Below are 22,304 nucleotides of genomic sequence, written 5' to 3'. Positions count from 1 at the left end.
TCATAATCATTCGTCTCTGTGTCGATGCACAGATCCCTCCCTTCTCTTCTCATACACGCGCGCGCGCACACAAACACTTCTCCCCCGCACACTCCCCCCGTCTTGGTGCTGTCTCATTCACTTCAGTGCATCATCCACGCACTGAATCCAACTTCAGCAGGGGGGGCGGGGTAGGATATAAACCACTGAGCTGAGGCCACAAGCTACACTCAGACTGAACCCACTTGCAGTGCAAAGAGACCACAAGCAGGAAGACTCCGAAGCCGGGAGTAGAATTACCAACACTTTTTCTGGAGCTTAGCGAGAAAAGACAAGCGAGACCACAGCGTTTGGTTCTACGGACTGTCTGCTGGATCTCCGATTCAACTCATTTGTCACTCCGCTATACACCAGTTTTTCTGGATATAGCAGCTAAACAAAGTTGGTAGTAAACTCTTTGGAGTTTTGGTTAGAGTTTTCTTTGCTTGTGAGAGTGGACTGCACTGAAACTTGGGATTGACCCGTCTGGGGTCGAACTTGGACCTGGCGCATCCTTTCAGCGGCGTCAAACACTGCGAAAGTTTTTGGCCAAATCTGAAGTCTTCAAGTCAGCCTTTTGTGAACATTCAGCAGCTGCTTCCCGAGCCCAGGCGACCGGATAGAGAGCCACTGATCAGACTTCCTTAGAACGTTTTCAAGGTAAGGCAAAACTTTTGATGTCTTTGCTTTTACTTCTAAATGTCCGTTTTCTGTGAATACGTGTTTGTGTGGTGGAGCACGCAACACCGGAGGTTACCAAGTGAGTATATGTGATGTCGTGTATGAATGTTGTCCTGCAGCTTCAGAGTTTGTTCCTGCAGATGTATCTGTTTTAACTCGTCTGTCGCTGTCCGTGGTGCTAAACCGCTCTCGAACGGCTTCTGCTGTACTGAGCAACGTGGATCCATTGCATTGTTTTCTGCATGCTGTCTTATTGCAATAATGTATTTCCAAATGTATTTTAATATGCCCGATTCTTGCACAATATCAGCACTTATCTACAAACACTGTAGTAGCCTACTTAAAGTAAAGCTGAGTGCGGCAATGGGAACGAGCTCAGCAGCATAAGTTAGACTGCAGCAACAGGTCACTGGCTACCACTTTCTGATGTTCATGTATCACTGAAATACATGATACATCGGGTTGTGGTTGTGCAGATCCATCAAGTTTCATGTCAGGCACCTGCTGTTTATTGAGGATGCTTTTGCCATAATGTCTTAAACAATAAGGCTTTAGCAATCAGTTTGCACACTGGATTTTATTTACTCTGCTCTAAAGTCGTAAGACTCCTGCATCATAAGTACCACATAGATAAATACCTGACAAGGGATAGCTTTCCAATTAAGTCCTTTTGTGAACGAATACACACATTCTGTAAACATTCACCCAAGATGCACGGAGTTGCTGTCAGCAAGATGCAGTTTAGATTTGCGGCTTGTAGTTTTTGCTGTCACATGGATTTGCATCAAAGCGGTGCAGCATCCTGCACACATGTGCAAGCCTCTGCACCGGGCACAGCAGAAGATAAAGCGTAAGCAATTTGTAGATGAAGGATTACCTGCTTCTTCACTTTGCATTCACAAGGGAGAGCATTTTGCAAAGAATAGATTGTAGATGATATCTCTCTATTTATCTTTATCTATTAAGAGACACATACATATACAAATATATAATTGAAATGATTCAATAGGGAGAAAATGAATTGTTACAATTAACAGTCTTGATGAAAAATCATTCGACTCATCAGTCAGCCTTCCAGGTAATTGCATCAGAGGAATAGTGATCTGTTTTTCTTAACTTTTTGTAAATGTAGGTAGTCATGCAAATTGTTTAACCATCTGCAGACAGTCATCTGCAGCCAGTACAAATGAGGCATCTCGTCCTTTGCTTGCACATGTTGTATTAACAGTATAGTCTTGTTATACACCCAGTATGATTTATGTATCTGTGATGACACATTATACTACAGAATTGTGCACAGCAGCGTAAATGGATAGCATTTTTGCAGTTTTTTAACACTGATCTGCAAAAAATGAAACCCTGTCTCCATACAGCAAACAACAAATTTTTGGGCAGCTGCTTTGCAGAAATGTTGTTGACGACAGCAAATGGACAAGCGAGAGAAAGGGACAGAGAGGTTGGGAGGGAGGGAAAAGAGAGAGAAAGAGCAACACATAAACAGTTCTCCTACGACAGCTGGACCTCTTTCTATTCACTGTGTGCCTCATCACATGCCCATTCATGGAGCTTCCGGAGGTTGGGAGGCGGGAGAGAGACACTCACCGACACAAAGCAGAGGTCTTTGCTGCGGAGAGGAGGAGAGAGGAGGGAGGGGCAGAGTGAGGCAGAGAGGAAGGGAGCAATGTGAGAAATGTAATTATGAGTTATCTGCCTGAAAGTGCATGTGTAGGCATCAATTCTCTGCAATCCTTCGTCTTTATGATCAACCCCTCAGTAATGAACAGAAAACACAGGCATTCATTGCTTAGCTTTAAATGACATTCTCCTTCAACTACAACGCATGATGTCCTCCACCTGTTGCACTGACATTCAACAGTGACAGGGGAAATAACAGGATGAAAAACACGAGAAGGCAGAAGGATAACTCTGAATGCTTGTGAAAGATGTTGTGAAAGGTGTTTCCTCCTCTCGTCAGTGCTCCAAAGAGAAACAAATGATGGCGGATTCTCTTTTTTAATGCAAGTAGCCCCTCTGCACAGAAGCATCAAAACGCATCATTTGTTTTATAGTTTTAGTCATGCATCTTCTTTACCTTACATGCATTTGCATTAATATGAAAGAGTGACTATAATTCGTCCCTCAGAAAGCATATTTCATATTACTCATAGCTCTGGTAATCAATGCAGGAAATATGTCCATAGTTCTCCAAGGTGCCAGGGTGTCATCGCACCTCGCCACGGACACAGAGTAACTATGTATCTTGTTTACCACTCAACATGAGGAGTGCATTGCACACATTGTGGAACTAATAGGCGTCTTTGGTTGCCAGTGGCAATGCTGCTACGGACGTCAGACTGACGCACATGATGCGCGGCTAAGTTCAGTGTGTGGGAGGAAAGAGCAAGAGCTTGGAGATGCCAGCCTGTTGTGAAGGACTGTAATTGCAGAGTCTGAGCAATTATGTCCCGAAGTACTGGGCATTTCATATCACTGAATCTGCCCTCAAACACTATGAAACTGATCTGAGGCAAATCCCTGATGCACAAATATCGGTTAGACAATGGGTCCAATTAAAATGCAACTCATGAATAATGTTTTTTTTTTTAATGCATTTCACTTGGATCAGGCGTTCATCCTGCATACTGATATAATTTGTTGCAATTATTTAGATGTTGGAACATTCTGACAAATGTTTTTCCCTTTTTCTTTCCCTGTTTCTGTGCAGCATCTTCATGACCCTTTGTCTGGTGCACTAAAGCCTACAAGTTCTTCAGAGGCGTTCATAGATACATCAAGGTTTCTAAAACAAGTGCAGTTACTTGCAACAAAGAAGTCAAAGAAACATCCACCTAAGCCGACCCAATGGCGTGGTCAGCACTTACCGGCCCCTATGTGGCCCTTGTACTACTCTTCTTCGGTTTGACGTCCTGCACCCCCTCTGGACCAGCGTCAGCCACCTGTGCCACCCTGGAACAGAGTCGCTTCTTCGGTGTGTTCTCCTCTACGACCACCCTGCCCTCCACACCATGCTCCTGGACCCTGCAGAACCCCGATCCTCGCCGATACAACGTCTACATGAAGATCACCAAGCCAACCGACTCCTGCGTCCCCCGCCAGATCAAGACCTTCCAGTTCGACTCCTTCATCGAGACCTCTCGCACCTACTTGGGCATGGAGAGCTTCGACGAGGTTGTCAAACTGTGCGACGCATCCACCACCGTCACCTACCTGGAGTCCAGCAAGCAGTTCCTGCAGATCCGCAAGGTGGCCGCAAGAAATGGCGTGGAGATGCTGGAGGGGCAGAATGATGTCAGTGAGTTCAAGGCTGAGTTTCTGGTTGTGGGAAAGAGGAACCCAAGTCCGCCCGCCTGCGAGAAGCTTTGCCAGTGGCTGGAGAAGTGCCTGTCAAGTAGCACCCACGATTATCCCTGTGGCATCATGAACACCCCCTGCCAGTGCTGGGAGGTCCCAAAGAGAAAGCCAGGAAGCTGCTACAGAGGCGGAGTCTACGTCGAGAAATGCCAACCCATTTCCAGAGACATCGGACGCGATGCTGAGATTATCAGTAAGTTTTTAACTTGTTTGTTTTCAATTCATCTCCAGAGTATACTTTTGTTGTTGTTTTGACACATAACTAGTCTAGTTGAGGCCTCCAACCCTGCTATCTCTCAGTGTTTGTGTGTTAGGAGCTGCTGAGGATAATGATCTGTGTCTGTGTGGCAGGGTGGAGGAGTGCACATCTCATGCCAAAGTGATGTGAAATAAGTCAAAGGTGTTAGAGTAATTATGCGACTTCATTGGCAAGACTTCCTGAAGCGCACATATCCCCAGCTCTCCATTTTGTCTACATGTCTGGGGTTGGGGAGGGAGATAGCACATGTGTCAGGTTGAGAGGAGGGATTGAAAGGAGCACAAAGACCTCACAGTCAGCTGGCAGCGGAAATTGAAGTGGAGCACTTGTGGTCGTCATAGCAACGCACCTGCTGGTTCCCACCAAGTTATTAAGTGCAAACAATTAACATTTCTAAATCTCAAACGACTTCATTCTCTGCACATTAAACAAGCTATACTCACATCCTGTTCCTATATATGAAACGTATAGAGGGAATACATGCTTTGCTATGGTTTTTCTTGCAGCAAAAAGTTTCAAACATTTTCTCAATATTTCTACTCTTCTTTCTCTTTCTGCAGAGGGTTGGGCTACCTGGGGCCGCTGGTCAGTTTGCAGCCAGGAGTGCGATGGTGGCAATCAGGTGCGCAGCCGAGCATGCCAGCCCGAGGAGGATGTGTGCCAGGGAATTGTTGAAGAAGGACGTGCCTGCAACCCTCAGCCCTGCATTGGTAAGCCCTCCTTTCATTAAGTCAGGAGCACTCGGCTGCATGTTGCTTTGATTCAATTAAATAATCATGCCATTTTTCTAATTCTCTCAGGTAAAGAGCGCAACAGGAGCCAGGGTCTGCGGGCCATTGTTGGTTTGAAGAGAGATAATACTGATGATTCTAACCAAGGAGTTGTTGCAACCCAAACCGGTAAGACAGCAAGATCTTATAATTGGATGTGTGTCTCTGGTGGACGAGAATAAGAAAAGTTCTGTCTTAAACTTTGCAAGTGTTGAGGGCCTGACCCTCTAATTCCTATTTTCTTTTCCACGGTAGATTCTAAGACAGATGAGTGGTCTCCCTGGAGCACATGTTCAATCACCTGTGGAGAGGGCTGGCAGAGCCGCACCCGTGTCTGTGCTACGACCCCCTTCACCACCCAGTGCACCGGACCCCTGCGAGAGAACAGACCCTGCAACAACACAGCCGTCTGCCCCGGTGAGTGCCTGCTTTCTCATCTCTAATGTGCAAGGAGAAAAAAGAGTGTGAGTGTTATCTGGAAAATGTGAGCACAATGGAGGTTTATACGACACCTGTCACAAAAAACAAAGAGAAGCAGGTGAGTTAGAGAGGCAATTTGGAGCTTAGGCTTCAATTCATTATCAAGAAAATCTACCTTAATAGTTTAACTATGTGACAGGGATTGTGTGAGGGACTGCCCCACCTAGGAGAGTTTGCAAAACGTGCCTTCAATGTGCAGCTTCAACTGAATTCAAATTAGAAGTTGCAATTGTTTAGAAAAAACACAACTTTCGTCATCAAATTAACCCTATGTGTTCCCCTTGTGTAGTTGATGGTGCTTGGGAGGAGTGGACCCCCTGGAGCCTGTGCTCTTCCACATGCGGCCGTGGATATCGTGAGCGTTCCCGCACATGCAAGATGCCCCTGAACGGAGGAGAGCCTTGCCGCGGCCCCACAAGACAAACCAAGTTCTGCAACATCGCTGTCTGCCCCGGTGAGTCACAGATCTTTCTATTCCTCTGTTTGAACTGATGAGACGCACTGAAGAAAAATACATTATAACCCAGAGCACACACTAATCATAGCTTAATTTACTACACTTTCTGACAACTGTCCCTGGCTACCTTACTTGATCCTTCATATAACTAATTAATACATGAGAGATGATTAATCTGATCGGCATCCCCGCCATCAGAAACAGCAACTGCAGTGGCAGCTTGACATTACTTCTGACTCATAAGCAGAATAAAAGCTTCTGTGGGCATTACTCAGTGACTTTATCATTAACGCAGGTGACTCATGATGTGCTCATTGTCACTCAATGTAATAGAAGCTTTGTGCTTTGCCACCTACTCCTGTGCTAAAAGGATTTCACTCATTTTTAAGTCACAGCGGCACTTTAATACGTTTGTTTTGACACTTTTTTCCGGTCCTGTTTTCGCGGTTATTATTGTGATCTCTCTAAATATCTGTAGAACATTTAGTTGTTGCAACTGCTTCTTACCGTCAGCAGATGTCTCTGTCAGGCAAAGTCATTACTGAGATGATTACACTTTTCATTTGAAATCAAAATAATTAGAAAATGTAAGTGTTAGAGTAGCATTGGTTCTCATTAAGACAAAAAAGATGCGTCCATTTGATTGAACTTAAATATTAGAAAAATGGTCCCCTCAGCTAAGTCAAGTGCACTAAACAAAGCCCTAAAGACATCAACCTGATTTTAGTTTTCAAGGCAGTTGATCTAATAGACATACAGTCTTTCTGCATGATAACCAAGCTCACATTTATTTACTTAAACTTAGCTAAACTAGGGCGTGTACAATGTTAAAGCATCAGTGAGTGTGGCATGATGCCGGAAGCCTGAGATGTTGTCGCTGCACTCGTTTTAACTTTCTTTCGTATCCTCTGCTTCCCTCTAGTGGACGGATCTTGGAATGACTGGTCTGGCTGGAGTTCATGCACTGCTTCTTGCTCAAACGGCACCATGCAGAGAATCCGAGAGTGCAACGGGCCATCCTACGGGGGCTCTGAGTGCCACGGCAGCTGGAAAGAGTCAACCAACTGCTTCCTGAAAGACTGCCCTGGTAGGAAAATAAACCAAATTCACATATTCGAGAGTTCCTATCCAAAATAAAAGACTAAAGACATATCAAACTCCAGGGTTCATGGTTTTAAATGTTCTCGTTCTTTAGTTGATGGTCGTTGGCATGCGTGGACCTCTTGGGGCAGCTGCAGCAAGACGTGTGGTGGAGGAATCCAGCAGAGACAGAGAGTCTGTGAAGGGCCTTTATTTAGTGGAGAGCCTTGCCCCGGTGAAAAGGGAGAGCAGAAGCGTTGCAACGAAAAGAGATGCCCTGGTGAGTAACTCCTTTACAATGCAAAGGGATTACCACACTGCAATACAATTCAGTATGGAAAAAGGTGACTAATGCTTCTTTTAATTAATTTCAGAGCCCCATGAGATCTGCCCTGAGGAGAACACTGGAGATTTTGTGTGGAAGAAAACCCCCGCCGGAGACATGGCTGCCGTTGCCTGCCCTGCTGACGCCGCAGGTACAGAGACAGCTACGACATGTTTTATCTGTTTCCCTTTGACATGTGAGAGTGTTTATCATCCCCCAGTACCCCAACTAAAAGTGTGTACTCTCATATAACAGGTCTGATTCTGCGCCGGTGCACCCTGGACGCTGTAGGTCTGGCCTCCTGGGAAAGCCCAACTCATATCAAGTGTGTCTCCAAGAACTATGAGAATATTCAAATGATGGTAAGCCCATCATAATAAGCCTCAATTAAAATGCTAATGCTACATTTACCAGTGGTGAAGTAAAACCAGCAAATGTCAGAGATTCACATTAACCTCCCAACTCTTCTTCTGCAGTCAAGGGACTACAATACCAAAGCACAGATCGGGCAGAGTGTGGACGGGGTCGCTGAGGTGATTTCACGCCTTAGATTCTCCTCCGATGAGGGAGCAGGCTACAGCGGTGACTTGGTAGCCGTCATGGAAATCCTGAAGAACACCACTGAACTGTACAAGGGAACCAGACTGAGGTTGAGCAATGCTGATGTTGAGGTAAGCTGACATAATTACAGATTAAAGAATAATATAAAGCAACAAATAGTCCTCAAACAAACATTAGTTTCTTACTGAGTTGGATTTGGTATCTTCTTACACCTCTGCCTTTATTTTGTGATCTGCAGAACTACGTCCAGACAATCAGCAACTTACTGAAGGAGGAACATCGCGACAAATGGGAAGAGGCACAGCTGGTACGTGATAAGAGTGTGTGTGTGTGTGTGTGTGTGTGTGTGAGTGAATTTAGCAAGGAAGAAAGTGATGTTATGTTAACGTTCCTGTGATGGGGTGAGTGTGTGAAGGACACATTCAGGGACATCATTGTTAGGGCCTGTTTGGGTAGTGTGAAAAAGAGAGGGGCGAGTTAGAATATCAGTGAGTGATGCACTGATTAACTCTCCCAAATGCCCTTCCGCTCCCCCACACATTGCATGAGGACGGAGTAACAGTATGACGCAAACAGCTCAAATGATCTGTGCAACTAAAGATTGCAATTTATCATCTATTCTTTCATAATACAAGTCTAAACAGACTAAATAGAACTTTGACCACCTGTTGATGTACTCTTTTAATGACAAATCTATCTTTCTGCCAAAGTGAGTGCAGAAGGTAAGCACATATTTGCGATCAAATAGAAAACTGTATTGTGATAAACCAAGGCCACTGCGACAAGATAAAGCAAACACTTGAAGGTGACAGGGGGGAGAGAGAAAGGGAGAGATTGAATCAGGGAGAATCACTACGCCCACTTTGCAATCTGTGAGTCTCAATGCCTTCCTACATACCGATGGCGGTCATAGGATGACACAGACAGCACATTGCATACAAGCACACACCTTGCGCCCACATTGCTGCAGTTCTGCGTCAGAGACGCGCAAGTCAGGCAGCCCTCCCTTTCACGAGTGAGAGGACAAAAAGCCCGAGTATGAATCAACAGCCTGCCCATTTATGGCCTTACGGAAGTTCTGAGGTTGCATAGCAGCAGGCAGTGTGTTTTTTTCTTCTTTTTTCAATCCACTGCTGAGTGCTCTGAAAGAACACGTACAAGCTGGACTGAGATATGAAAAGGAAATCCAGATATGGGCATGTAGCACAAATTGTAGCCTTGCTTAGGTTGCATTTAATAAATGAGCATGTGCCCTTTTCCCAATCTTCCCTGTTTCTGACTATGTTTTTCTCTTTTTTGTTTCTTTAATCCAGATGGGCGCCAACATTAAGGAGTTCCTCCGCCTTGTTGAGGACTCTGTGAACATGATCGGAATGCAAATGAGCAGCTTCCAGGATATTTACGAAGTCACCGAGAATTTAGGTGAGCCCTAATTTCCCATGCCAGATGCTCTCTGCTCACGTCTAGTCGGGATGATTTGTCCTCTCTCCAGCCAGAGAGTGCATCAATCTTCATCTTGCCTGAGTCCATATAAGCAACAACAGCCGAATGCATCAGTTATCACTTTGTCAATGTTAAGTCCATCAGTGAAAACATATTACTTGTGCCTTCTACAAGATGTTGTGCAAGGACATCTTTGCCTAACATGCATATGGCTTTTTTGCACAAACTTATCAATCCATCAATTACTTTAAATAACTGTAGATTCACACTCTGATTCACCCTCTGTGACTTAGGCTCAGCGAAGGTGACATTCTCACAGGATTTAGTGGAGAGTGACTACTCTGCTAAGACACATATGACGCATGAAACCAAAATGTCCTTGGCATTAGATGATTTATCAAACACCACTGTGTACAAAAAAAACTGTGACCTCCAAGTGCTGTTCACTAACAAACTGTCAATTTCTGTCCTTCTCAGTGATGAGCATCCACAAGCGCCCAACAAGCACAAGCTCAAACTTTACGTTCCCCGTGAAGGGCTGGAGGGGCATGCTGGACTGGGTCAGGACCTCTGAGGAGAAGATCTCAGTTTCCCGTGATGCTCTGTCCATTGAACAGGCTGGTAAGATTGAACATCACTTACACATTTTTCTATATCTATGTAATGTGCAGACTTGTGAATTTCAGTCTAAGCTGACATTTTGTTCCTTCCAGATGGCAATGAGGCTTTTGTGACCGGCATCGTCCTCTACAGGAACCTCGCCTCTATTCTGTCCTTCCAGAGGTAATACAATTTCTCTGCTTGTATATGTATACATGCATCTGGCCGTGCATGGAATATATTGTGCCGTCACCAGATGGCGCCTCAGTCACTACTTATTTTCCTCCATGTTCTATCAACATATTTTCCTTGTATGGCCTTGCAGATACAGTACCTCACATTATTCAGTGAAGTATAAATTCTCATATGGATGACACTGACTGTAATTTCCTTTTTCTCCGCAGTAACACCACTCTCCTGAACTCCAAGGTGGTGACAGTGATTGCCAGCCCCTCCCCGGCTCTCCTGTCCACCCCTGTTGAGATCGAGTTCCCCCACCTCCACAATGTAAGTCCTTAATGGTTACCAAGTCTAATGGAGCCTTACGAAAAATATCAGCCCCCCTCCGGGTGTTTGCTCACCGCGGTACGCAGAGCCTGACATTTCCCCGACATTTGCAGTGACACTTTGACTTTTACTGATACTTGTGTTGGTTCAAACCCGGCAAATATCACAGCTGAACCTAACGGTACTCTGGTGATGATGATGATGATGATAAATCATGCGCAGTAATTAGTCCCTGCAGCTGATAAGAAGCTTTTTTAGTTTTGTGCATGTATTATCGGGGAGGGTGGCGGGAAATGTGGGCAGGTGGCTGGCAGCAGACTGTTGCATCTCACACATTTATGGCACGGCATCCCAACCTACTTTCCCTTTTCTGCTTAGACTCTGACACTAACTTATCCATCTGCCCTCTTTTTCTTGCAGGGTACCATGAATGAGACATGCCTCTCCTGGGACGAGAGCGAAACGTAAGTGTTGACAACATTTGTTTTTCTTCTAAAATATGCATCTTAGCATCACTCATCTACTTTCTGTCCAGTGTGTCCTTGTAAGCCGAGCAGGTGCTTGTTGTTGTTTATCTCCTCGTTTGTAGCCGAGGTCCTTTCACACATGCATCTGTCACATACGAACATACAAGTCCTCCCCCCCTTCACTGACCGAGGGGGAGCAATAATCTTTCACACATTTTTCATGTCAATCATTTCCGACAAGGACAAGGAACATGTTGACCCATCTGGAAGCACCAGGCCTCCCTCGGCTGTGTGACATACTTACTGCATAAAGCACATCTCTTTAAATGAACCACATCCCGAGGAGGGAAAAATACACAGGCATCACTTCTAACCTCTTTACACACATCAGTGAGTAAACTCATCGAGGGGTCCTTATAGGTCACACCGCAGAGGGTCAATCTAAAGACAATGTCAGCTCTCCTTTCCACACCTCTAAATTGTGTTCACTTGTCACTACCTGGCTTAATGGCTAAGGCGTGTGGGAGTTTTTAAAAGATGCTTAGACGCATTTGAATGACTTATGAAACAAGCTTCTGCAGCCTGGCCTGGATCAATCCGCCCCAGGCCCACTCTGCCCTCCTGAAGAATACACAGGTGGACCATTTACATTTAGATAGAGGTGTACACTTGTGGAGAACAGATAAGAAATGAAGATGCACCAGCAACTGGATACCCCCCATCCTCTTTTACATAAACCAGAACAACCAGAGCCCAAGCAAAAGCAAAAATGAATCGAAGGAGAAATGTAATTAACTTATATACATTCGGAAGAAGGGCAATTTGCCTCTAGTCAAATTAGATTCATTTTTTGACAGTGGATGTGATTAAGGGCAGGATAGAAGCAGTGGAGAGCAGGACATTTAGGGTCAGTGCTTGTTCTGAAAAGCTGCAAATGTCTGAACACAGGAAGTGTTCCATTAGAATCTCCACCAATTAACTTTAACCAGATGGATGAGAGATAAAAGACTCTGCTGCTTTTTAGTGACAAAGATAGGGAACACATTACAGAGCCACACAGGCTTTTTTTGGCTAACTTTGCATCATGCAACATTTAACTCATCTGCATGATATGACAGCTCGCACATAACACACATTAAACTGTGCAGCCAAGCCTGTTAGGATGCCATTTCAGTTGACTGCCATGATGAGTTTGCCCTGCGGCCAAGCGTGCATGACACCAGGCTGGACCTGCTGGCTATGATGCTCCTCTGTATTCAGCAGTCAGTCAGAGCCTGGGGGTGCTGCTCACTGCCTTCACCTCCTCTGAGCTCTGGTGTAGATTCAGTGATTTGACTAAAAGTCCTCACTATTGATTTTACTTTCTGCAATTGATCCATGTTTCTGTCTGATCAGGCTTGGCAGAGTATTAGTAAGGATAGTTGTGACAGAAAATGAACCTACATTATCTCATAGAGTGCACGAACACAAACATGAATTGGTTGAATTGCAGATGTTCTTAATATATAAGACATATGGAAGTCATAATTCACATCGTCTGCACATTCCCCTGCTTTTTCAAAAGAAGGAACACGCTGTCCTTTGTCCCCCGTTGCACTGGGGACATGTTGCCATATCCTTATGTCTACTGAGAAAAGATTGCTCATATCAAAAATGTTACAGATTATGCTAATAAGAAGATTTATGAAGGCCTATCATCATCAATCATGATGCATATGGCTATTAATCACATAAGTGTGAGAATCCATAATCAGGATTTCCTAAGAGGCAACTAAATACTTCAGGTCAAAATAAACAATATATATTTCCTACACTGCATGCCAATATCTCATTAAGTGTTGTAAAACAGTGAGGATGTGTCTACATTGGGCTAATTAATATGCAATCCTGATGGGTCAACCATACATAGTGTTCCAAAATAAAAGAATGTTCATCAATGAGAAAAATGCCATCAAGAGACATTCACATGATGAGAGATTTGTCAGATCTCTCCTCCTAACCCGTCCTTTCCCTTTCTTCCCTGTGCAGTTCTTCTCTGCTTGGGTCTTGGTCTGCTCGGAGCTGCAGAGCGGTGCCCGTTCATTCACACAGAACCAAATGCGTGTGTGACAGCCTCTCCACCTTCGCCATTTTAGCGCACGTCAACTTCGACTCGGTAAGTCTTTTGTCTTCTGTGATTGTATTTATGGTCAAACATTAGTCTTAAATCTTTCGTGCAGTGACTGTATGAATGCGGTGCAGTGTGAATACTTGTTGTTTTCGAGCGGTTTGCTGCACCTCTTTGTCTCCGTGCAGGTGCCGCGGATCGGAGAATTTAAATTAAAGCGAAATTAACAAGCAACATGTTGATATGCATTGATTCCATGTATGGTTCAAAACGAAAATACCATGTTTTGCATTTTGACGGATCAATTTTTCACGAACGCTTTAATTGATGCCTATTTGCTTGCAACCGGCTGCATAAGCTTATCGACAAAATACATAGTATCGCGCCTTTGGGAAATAGCAAATGTAGTTGCTTAAATGAGAATTAAGACACATTGATGGCCCCTTTTTTTCATCCAATCACTCATAATGACTTTGGCTTTGCGTTTAATCCGATATTATTTTTTTTATAAAATATGCAGGGTTAATATAAACAGAGTTAGTGTTTTGGAACTTGTGTGCAGCGGATGCTTTATTTGCCAAAATATGTCATTACGCATCGCTGTATTTCATGCGCAAAGACAATGTGTAATTTCCCCCTGTAGACTGTTGCCTCTAGAGCTGCTCCTTCTCCAGTTGCCTTGGCAACGGCTTCTGCAGCGCAAACTCGGCCTGTGTGATTTTTGATAACTGAGATGCTGAGGGGGAAAACACACCTAACCTAAACAGCCCCCCAGGACAGAGGACATTTTCTGTCCTTCCCTGCTGAGCATCTGATTGCTGCTGCACACAAAAGATAATCAACAGATGTTTGAGGAATTATACAATTTAAACGTGCATTTTGAAGATGTAGGCCTACACTTTTATTTAGTGTGCAGGGAGTCCAAACAGCTCATGAATTTGGACTGCAGTGTTTTTCTGCTGCTAAGATCATTCAGTCTCCTCTTTCTCCTTCCCCCCAACCTGTTGTTTACATGCTAGATTTTATTTGTCTTGCTGTTGCCAGTCTGAACAGCACCTCCCATATTTGTTATAGGCGGCACAACCCCCCCACCCTCCACTCCCTTTTCAACCTCCCACAACAGTAAAAGGCAGCTGCACCAATCATTCCATTCTGCCAGTATCTCTGAATTCTCGATTACATCCACCCCCCTCTTCCTCATCCTCCTCCTTCCTCCTCGGCCACAGCAGCAAACCTGAAAATGCCAGAGAGGCGGACCAATGAGAGACAGACGTCTGGTCTGGTTCCTCCTCCCCCCCCCGCCTCTCCAGCCATCCTTTGATGTGTGCCGTGGACATTTTCTATAACGTATTCCTACGAGCCACATTAGGAACACCATGGAGAGGCGAGAGGCAGAAAGCGAGAGATATGTAAAAAAACATAATGTAGTGTTTCAGCGCTCATTCGATATGGTCTCATTCCAGGAGTCCCGTAGCATCATGTGTGTTGGATTCATGATGCTCCAGTGGGAGCAGCCCACACAGCCAGTACAGCAGATGCCCTTGATCTCTATTAATTTCACTGCACATATTTCTCTCTCACATTTGATAACATTTAGAATATGTGATTCGGTCAAGGACAGGCCAAAGATATCCTTTATATTTAGGTCAAACAGGTTGTCAGAATTTCACTCAGAGGCCCGTGGTGCAAGCATCAACCCAGAAATAGAGATTGAGCAGAGGGGGGACATAACATACTTTATCGCCCTTATTACTTTTCCTCTTCCAAAAGTCTGGGTTGGGCTGAATCAAAAATAAAGCTCACCGCTCCGCTATCTGCCATCTGGCGATTCTGATGTACTTGGATAGATTTTGAAACAAATTTGCTACACTAAATTAGTCTTTGGCTGCCCTAGGCTGGACTTCACCAGCTGTGCTTGAATATCGGAATAAGTGTATGTAGGTCAGGATATTTGAGAAGCACTCCTTTACGACTGAGTATTGTACCGTTTAAATTCACTAACAACAATGGCCGATGTCGTGTTGGCCATGCTTCACATACGCTTGCAATATAAGTATTTATGGCTATCATAAATCAAAGGAAGGCCAACGCGGTGTCTATTTCTTTCACCTCTATGTGTGCTAATTTGATACCTGCAGATTTATTATATCTCAGGACATTTTCTCACTCACCTTTTGGAGCCACTTAGCCGCTCTCAGCTTCCCCTCCCTCAACATATTATCAAAAATATAATCATACCATTTGTCGATGAGGGCACCTTATCTGCATGGTTCTCATCCAGCTCACACGTTTTGTGGTGATGACAACTTGATTAGAGGTGTTAGATTAACTCATACCCGTATTAAAGCCCCTAGAGTAGGTGTGAGACAGGCAATCTTTATCGACGCAGTGAAACCACACAATTAGCTGCTGGGGGTTTGAAGGTGTGTAAGCTCATGAGCTCAGATGTGTGTGTGCAGCATTGACCCGCCTGCCTTCAGGGACAGTCCCTCCTCTGTTTCCTCCACCAGAGGTTGCTGCTTGAAACACGGGCAGTCACCTCCGCTGGCATTGGCAGGCGCTAAGCTGCTGTCAGAGAGAGGCAGGTGGCGACAGATTAATGCACAGGTGATAATGGTCCACCTGTTCACTCCTGCATGGATGTGCAAGGAGCAGCTGGTTGGCACAAAAACACCAACACGGCAAGTTAATGCCAAAAAGAAAGGGAAGGAGGAGTCTGTCAATTATTACAAGGTTGCTGTAGCAGCTCAAGCTAATGACTGAACACAGCAACAGCCCCTGGGAATTGAACCCCCCCCCCTCTGCTTAGTGGATAGAGATATATGTGCAGTATCATCCTCGCCTCATTTGCTGACTCAAAAGCTTGCTGGAGGAGCGCATTGACCCTGACCATTTGTTTAGTTTGCCGCTCCATCTTTCTGACATGTTCACCTTGGGGTCACCTTGCCGAGCCGTGTCCTGATTGTGCCATTCAACTGTTCGCCTACAGGGAGCTGTCTGCTCTTCCAGATAGCGCACACCCACAGGCTGTGTGGATCTCACTGCTGGTTTCCTGTCTGCATGAATGTGTCTTTGTAATTTGCTCTAACAGGCATGTTTGCTCTTGTCTCCTCTCTGTAGATCATGGACAAGACACTGCTCCCGTCCGTGACTCTCATTGTTGGCTGTGGGGTCTCCTCTCTCACCCTGCTGCTCCTCATCATCATCTACGTCTCTGTGTGGAAGTAAGTAACCCTCAAAGCAAAGTCCAACATAACAACCTCTAAACATTATATGATGTGTGCTCTGCCTTCTCTCTCGTCGATTTACTCATCCCTAAGTGATTTCTCCCTTTTTTAAACTCCAGGTATATCCGCTCCGAGCGCTCCGTTATCCTCATCAACTTCTGCATCTCCATCATATGCTCCAATGCCCTCATTCTCATAGGACAAACCCAGGCCCGCAACAAGGTAAGGCACTCTTCCAGCAAGTCCTACCCTCTCTTTTAAACCTTCACTGCTTTGGGGATTGTCTAAGTAGCAACGCCACTGACACAGATTTCTCCTCTTTCCACTCTATCTCTCCTTCCTCCTGGGCTCTCACAGGTGGTGTGCACTCTGGTTGCTGCTCTTCTGCATTTCTTTTTCCTCTCCTCTTTCTGCTGGGTGCTGACAGAAGCATGGCAGTCCTACATGGCTGTCACTGGTCGTCTGCGCAACCGCATTATCCGCAAGCGCTTCTTGTGCTTAGGCTGGGGTAAGAGCATTTTCCTTTTCTTCCATCTCCCCTTTTTTCTACATTTGTTGCATCACTTTCAAAGCTTTTTATCTTCTTAGGCTCTAACCTTATTCTCCCCCCCCCCTCTTTGCTTATTTCCTAATCTTGTAGGACTTCCTGCACTGGTGGTGGCTGTGTCTGTGGGTTTCACTAAGGCTAAGGGATACGGCACTGTCAACTAGTAAGTCTCTTTGCAACCTGCTATCTCTTAGCTTTCTCTTTACTCTGCATTTATTCTTAAAATATCTTCCCCTAAGCTCAAGTATTAATATTCTTACTTCTCTTGTATAGCTGCTGGCTGTCTCTTGAGGGCGGACTCCTGTACTCCTTTGTTGGGCCTGCTGCAGCTGTTGTTTTGGTATGTATTTTAACTTTGCCCTCCCAATCCATCAAAATACCTATTCTGCTTGTAAATGCATTACCTATTATTACATTGTCTCATCCATTGCTTTTCTTTTCCAAACAGGTGAACATGGTCATTGGTATTCTGGTCTTCAACAAGCTGGTATCCAAGGACGGCATCACCGATGTGAAGCTGAAGGAGAGAGCCGGGTAGGTTTTATTGATCTTCTCCATACACCAGAGTATTGCGCTTATCACCCTCATCAGTGCCATTACAGGTATATTGATGATGTGCTTTGATAGCAAGCCTCACCATCAAACGACAGCAGGGAATATAGCGCTGCTTGTAGAGAAACAGATGTCCAGCCATTGAGATTCTAATCTGAGTTTTCTCCCCCCGCAGAGCATCTCTGTGGAGCTCCTGCGTGGTTCTGCCTCTGTTGGCCCTCACCTGGATGTCTGCCGTCCTGGCCATCACCGACCGCCGCTCCGCCCTCTTCCAGATTCTCTTTGCCGTCTTCGACTCTTTGGAGGGTTTCATTATTGTCATGGTTCACTGCATCCTGCGTAGAGAGGTAAGGACACATTTAGATGACAGATATTCAAATTAAAAAGAAAGTTATTTGTTATTGGTTGTTTTCTACATAAGCTGTGATTGGAGTGCCATTTTCTGACGTTTTTCCCTCCGTCCATTAGGTACAAGAAGCTGTAAAGTGCAGAGTAGTCGACCGCAAGGACGACGGCAATGGAGACTCTGGCAGTTCCAATCACAATGGAAACACCCAGCATATGGTACATTTCTTGGCTTATTGCCTTTTTAATGTCTTGAGTGCCTCTTGCATTTTATCCCTAAATGAATATGTGCATACATTAAGTACTAATAGAACATTTCTTTATTCTTTTATCAGCAATCTGATAACGAAAAGGATGGAGATTCCAGCAGACAAGGTGAGCCCCTTTCACATCAGCTCTTTCCTCCTGCTTAACCTTTTCAATTTGCTTTACAATTTTGTGAGCCTTGCACTATGATCATGCATGAAAGACAACATATATTGAATTAATCCAATTTTCAGACCTGGCATGTTTTTTTAACTCTTTCTTTACTTGTTTTTCTTAAAAAGGAATGATGAGCTCCTCTGAAGAGAAGATGCCTCCTCCTCAGATGTCTCTTCCCATGGGACCCAATTTCCACACCCTACCATCCAACCCCAGTAAGAGCCACATGCAGCCTGAATACTCCAGCCACACCCTCACCCTGAAGAGAGAGAAGAGCCGTCTAACGGGAGGAGTCGACCCCTCCTGTGGGAAACCAGTGTACGTCTGCGAGGGGGAGCTTTTCCATCAGCTGGACGCCGATATGGCTCGGGCTCAAGCCGAGGGCAGCATCTCAGACGGCAGCAGCTACGTCCTCATGCCCAACACAACCTCCACCCTCAGGTTGAAGCCCAAGGATGACCCCACAAAATACAACATCAGCGTGGAGCAGCTGCCACAGGCCAGACTAATGCACCTCAGCGGGCCCTTCGCAGAGCCCCAGGCAGCCTTTGGGATGAAGTCCATCCCCATGGATCAGGTCAGCGTGTCGTACTCGGAGCGAGACTCGCCCATCCAGAACATCCACAACATGTCCAGTGAGTCTCACATCACTCACAGCAGCCTGGAGAACACCTTCGAGTCCATGAACTCCATGATGTCCAAGAGTGAGACCATTTCAACGCTGTCCATGAGCTCCTTGGAGGTAAGACACGATTCTATTGTGGGACCTCCTAAAGAAAACATGTTTTGTGCATTCTTGTGCAGTGTTTCTAGTATGCATTTGAAACTAAACCAATGTTCTTTGTCCTCCTTGTTGTCTTTGCAGAGACAGAAATCCCGTTATGCTGAGTTGGACTTTGAGGTAAATATGATTTGGAATCTGGCTTTTGAAAACATTATAAATACCTTTGATATGTATATTAAGTGAACTGAAACTTTATATTTTGTGACTAAAGTGTATCTTTTTTGTCTTCTCTAGAAAATAATGCACACAAAGAAACGCCACCAGAACATGTTCCAGGACCTTAACAGGAAGCTACATCATGCTGAGAAAGACAGGGAGTCCCCTGCTTCTGACAGCAAGGTAACATATCAGGATATTTTGCTCGTCATCCATTTCCATAGACATTCATTTTCAGGAATTGCAGACCCAAACATGGGAAACATAAAAGAGGCTATTTATAATGCTAAAAGAGATTATGTAATGGTAGAAGGACCTTATAAAACAACCAGTGATGTGTATTGACTATGGTTGTCGTCATTTTGAGGTCATTTGATTAAGGATGTATTTTCTTCCTTCCTTCTTACAGTCTGTGAGATGGAGTGTGTCTTCAGGAGGAAGTGACAAAACGAACCACAGTGTGAGTGTTTATATACAAACTCACTGTCTCAAAATTGCACTGCCTGTAAAACCAGACACACAATCAGATATTACACTTGCCTCTGGGAGAAATAATTTCCCCTCATTAACAGCATGATTTTCATTATTACAAAGATCACCTCTGATGTAATGACGTCCATTTCATTTGTTAATTTAATCAGGAATTTGCTCAGGGCTGATGGCACCAGTGTTAAATTTCCACCTCTTTTTTCCTCAACAGGACAAACAGCAGGGTCCTCTGGAGAGGCCGTGGGAGGGAGTCAGGGGGATTCAGCAGTCGCCCCCCGCATGGGTACGTAAAGACCTTGAGCCCTTAGCCGCCTCGCCTCTGGAGCTGCACTCAGTGGAGTGGGAAAAGGCCGGCACCACCCTCCCTCTGGTGGGGCAGGACATCATTGACCTGCAGACAGAGGTCTGAGGAGGAGGAGGAGGGGGGCTAGAGAAGCCACCTGATTTCACCTCGTTTACCTTTTTGGTTTTGGAATGGAATCCTGTATGGATAGGAACCCAGCAATGGGAGGACGTGAGAAAGTAGGTCCCAGAATCCATGTCTTCAAACCCTCAACCAGAGCAGGAAGGAAGGAAGGGAAGGAGTGATGGAGGAGTGGCTGTGTCCGTGGTAATGGGATGTTTAATGTAGCTTCTCTGTGTGGACTTAAAGCATCTCGTGTCAGAGTGCTCTGAAGGTCAAAGGGTCGGTGGAGCGGTCAGTGGTTTCCATGAACCAGGACTGGCTGTGGATCCATTAACGCCTTACTGGGAGTTTCCTTAATTCTTCAGCCCGGGTTCCGAAGATGTGGTCGACATGTCTGTGCTTCTTTTTTCCTTCAACTCAGCTGTAGAGAGAAAAGAGATAATATAATACGGCGCCTTCTTCCCCACTTCTCGGGAGGAACAACCGTAAACTCTTGGCTGCTCCTCTGCCAGCCGAGTTACCTTCCAAAACAGGACAAGGCAGGAGAGCAAAGGGACCGATCATGTTTGGAGTCCAACACTCAGCACTTAAATGGGCTCACATATTTTAATTTGTGTGGGTTCATTTTTATTTTATTTTTCTTTCGGTTTGATTTTTGCTGCCTATAGCCTAAACGAGACTCTGTACTGAGAATAAAACTCTTCTACTGGTTCGCAGGCTAAATCATAATGATAGAGCTTCTCCTTGCTACTATCACCATGGTTATTATTAGTCTGATGATTATTGTCAGTGTTATGTCAATATTGAGCTTATAGCTTATAGATTATATATTGATTTGTCATCCCCTTCATGACAGTCATGCACAAGTTCTATTGTTTTTGTGCTGTGACCGACAACATTAGGCTCCAAAATAAAAGATTCAATGCATATGGACTGCATTGGGACAAACATATGAGTGGTGATGGAGGTGATTAAATACCCGAAATGTCCTGGTTTCTTCAGCATTCTGCTTCAATACAAAACACCAGCACCAGGATCAACACAGACTCTCACACAGGAAGAGCAGTGCACCCTGGAGAAAGGCTGGGTGGAAATGTGTGGTAGGGGGGATACTTCCCCTCCTAAACCGGCACAAGATGCAGGCTCTTCCATGTCGTACATGTGGATTGACGGGGTCAGCGAGACCTTTCATCATCGCCCTTTGTTTCTCAGCCTTGCGGGACTATTGGACCAAGCAGAGGCTCCTGGCGCTGATTTGACTTCCAGTGCAGCGCCAGGTCCTCGAGACTTTTAACACATTTGTGTTTTCAGCCATCAGTATGATATAGTGCAATATGATGGGTGCTTGATGCTCAAGCAAGACCGATATAATAATTTAGGCAGTATTTTTTCTTACCGATGTTTCAACACTTTTATACCATCTTCCTCATATTTACAGGGCATGTAAATGCTTTATGAGATATATTGTATAACAAATCTGTATTAGTAATTCAAAGAATTTATTCACTAGAGATTTGTTAGTGCAAGACTCCATATTTGGAGTTCTTTGTGACAGGTAGATAATTGTACTTCTATAAAGCTAACATTATATAGAAAGAGTTATAGCCTATGAATATCTCTAAACTGTGCTTCAGGATATTTGTGATTATTCTCCGCTATGTAGCGGCGGGTAATTGATCCTCATGTCTTCTGTACCAGTGTGTTTTTGATAACCTTGTCAGTAACTCAGTAGTATGTCCTACCAGCCACATTTCTATGTCCAACCCTCAGCCCAATTCATACCTCGAGTTACCCGTATTCAATACGACCTCGTCACAACTCTGTTTATTATGTTCTGTTTTACCTACTGTATGTGTACAGTTTTCACAGCACAAAATAAATGTGACCTATTTCTAATAAAAACAAAACTATACAACATAAAGAATGTGGTGCTTGATTATTTGGGGGAAAACTACTTTAAATCTTGTAATCTCTGACATTTGCAATCATCTGATTCACTGAACAAACAACTTCTCCTGCTGATATTTAAAGCCTGAAAAACAAACACAAAGCAGCACCTAAAAATAAAAGCTCAGAAATCAATTTCAGATTTAAAAAATAGGATCCTGTCCACCTGGTGCCAACACTAAAGATGTAAAAGATGAGACTCAAACATTAAACCTCAATAAGCAGAAAGAGAGACAGAAATAGATAATTGGATTTTGAACCCATGCCACATTAAAGCCTCTGGCAAACACTTCGCTCACTA

The 22,304-nt window shown here is 44.6% G+C and overlaps 1 protein-coding gene across 1 annotated transcript; it reads left to right on the top strand.

The window, feature by feature from the left end:
- The first annotated feature begins 222 nt into the window (after positions 1–222).
- Positions 223–21,980, top strand: LOC117542668 (adhesion G protein-coupled receptor B1-like). Its single transcript, XM_034210474.1, has 32 exons — positions 223–678; positions 3,425–4,264; positions 4,891–5,040; positions 5,131–5,229; positions 5,356–5,517; positions 5,870–6,034; positions 6,960–7,124; positions 7,233–7,397; positions 7,492–7,593; positions 7,698–7,804; positions 7,919–8,113; positions 8,242–8,310; positions 9,317–9,425; positions 9,924–10,067; positions 10,160–10,229; positions 10,451–10,553; positions 10,974–11,017; positions 13,049–13,175; positions 16,248–16,351; positions 16,474–16,576; positions 16,712–16,862; positions 16,995–17,064; positions 17,175–17,241; positions 17,350–17,435; positions 17,629–17,800; positions 17,922–18,017; positions 18,134–18,173; positions 18,347–18,963; positions 19,087–19,122; positions 19,240–19,344; positions 19,571–19,621; positions 19,862–21,980. Exons 2-32 carry the CDS (start codon positions 3,562–3,564, stop codon positions 20,057–20,059), a joined length of 4,575 nt encoding a protein of 1,524 aa, XP_034066365.1. The 5' UTR covers positions 223–678; positions 3,425–3,561; the 3' UTR covers positions 20,060–21,980.
- Positions 21,981–22,304: the final 324 nt, after the last annotated feature.

The sequence above is a fragment of the Gymnodraco acuticeps genome, unplaced genomic scaffold, assembly GCF_902827175.1.
Source record: "Gymnodraco acuticeps unplaced genomic scaffold, fGymAcu1.1, whole genome shotgun sequence".
NCBI lineage: Eukaryota > Metazoa > Chordata > Actinopteri > Perciformes > Bathydraconidae > Gymnodraco > Gymnodraco acuticeps.
The sequence above is the reverse complement of the archived record's forward strand: the minus strand, read 5'-3'. Positions and strand labels throughout refer to the sequence as shown.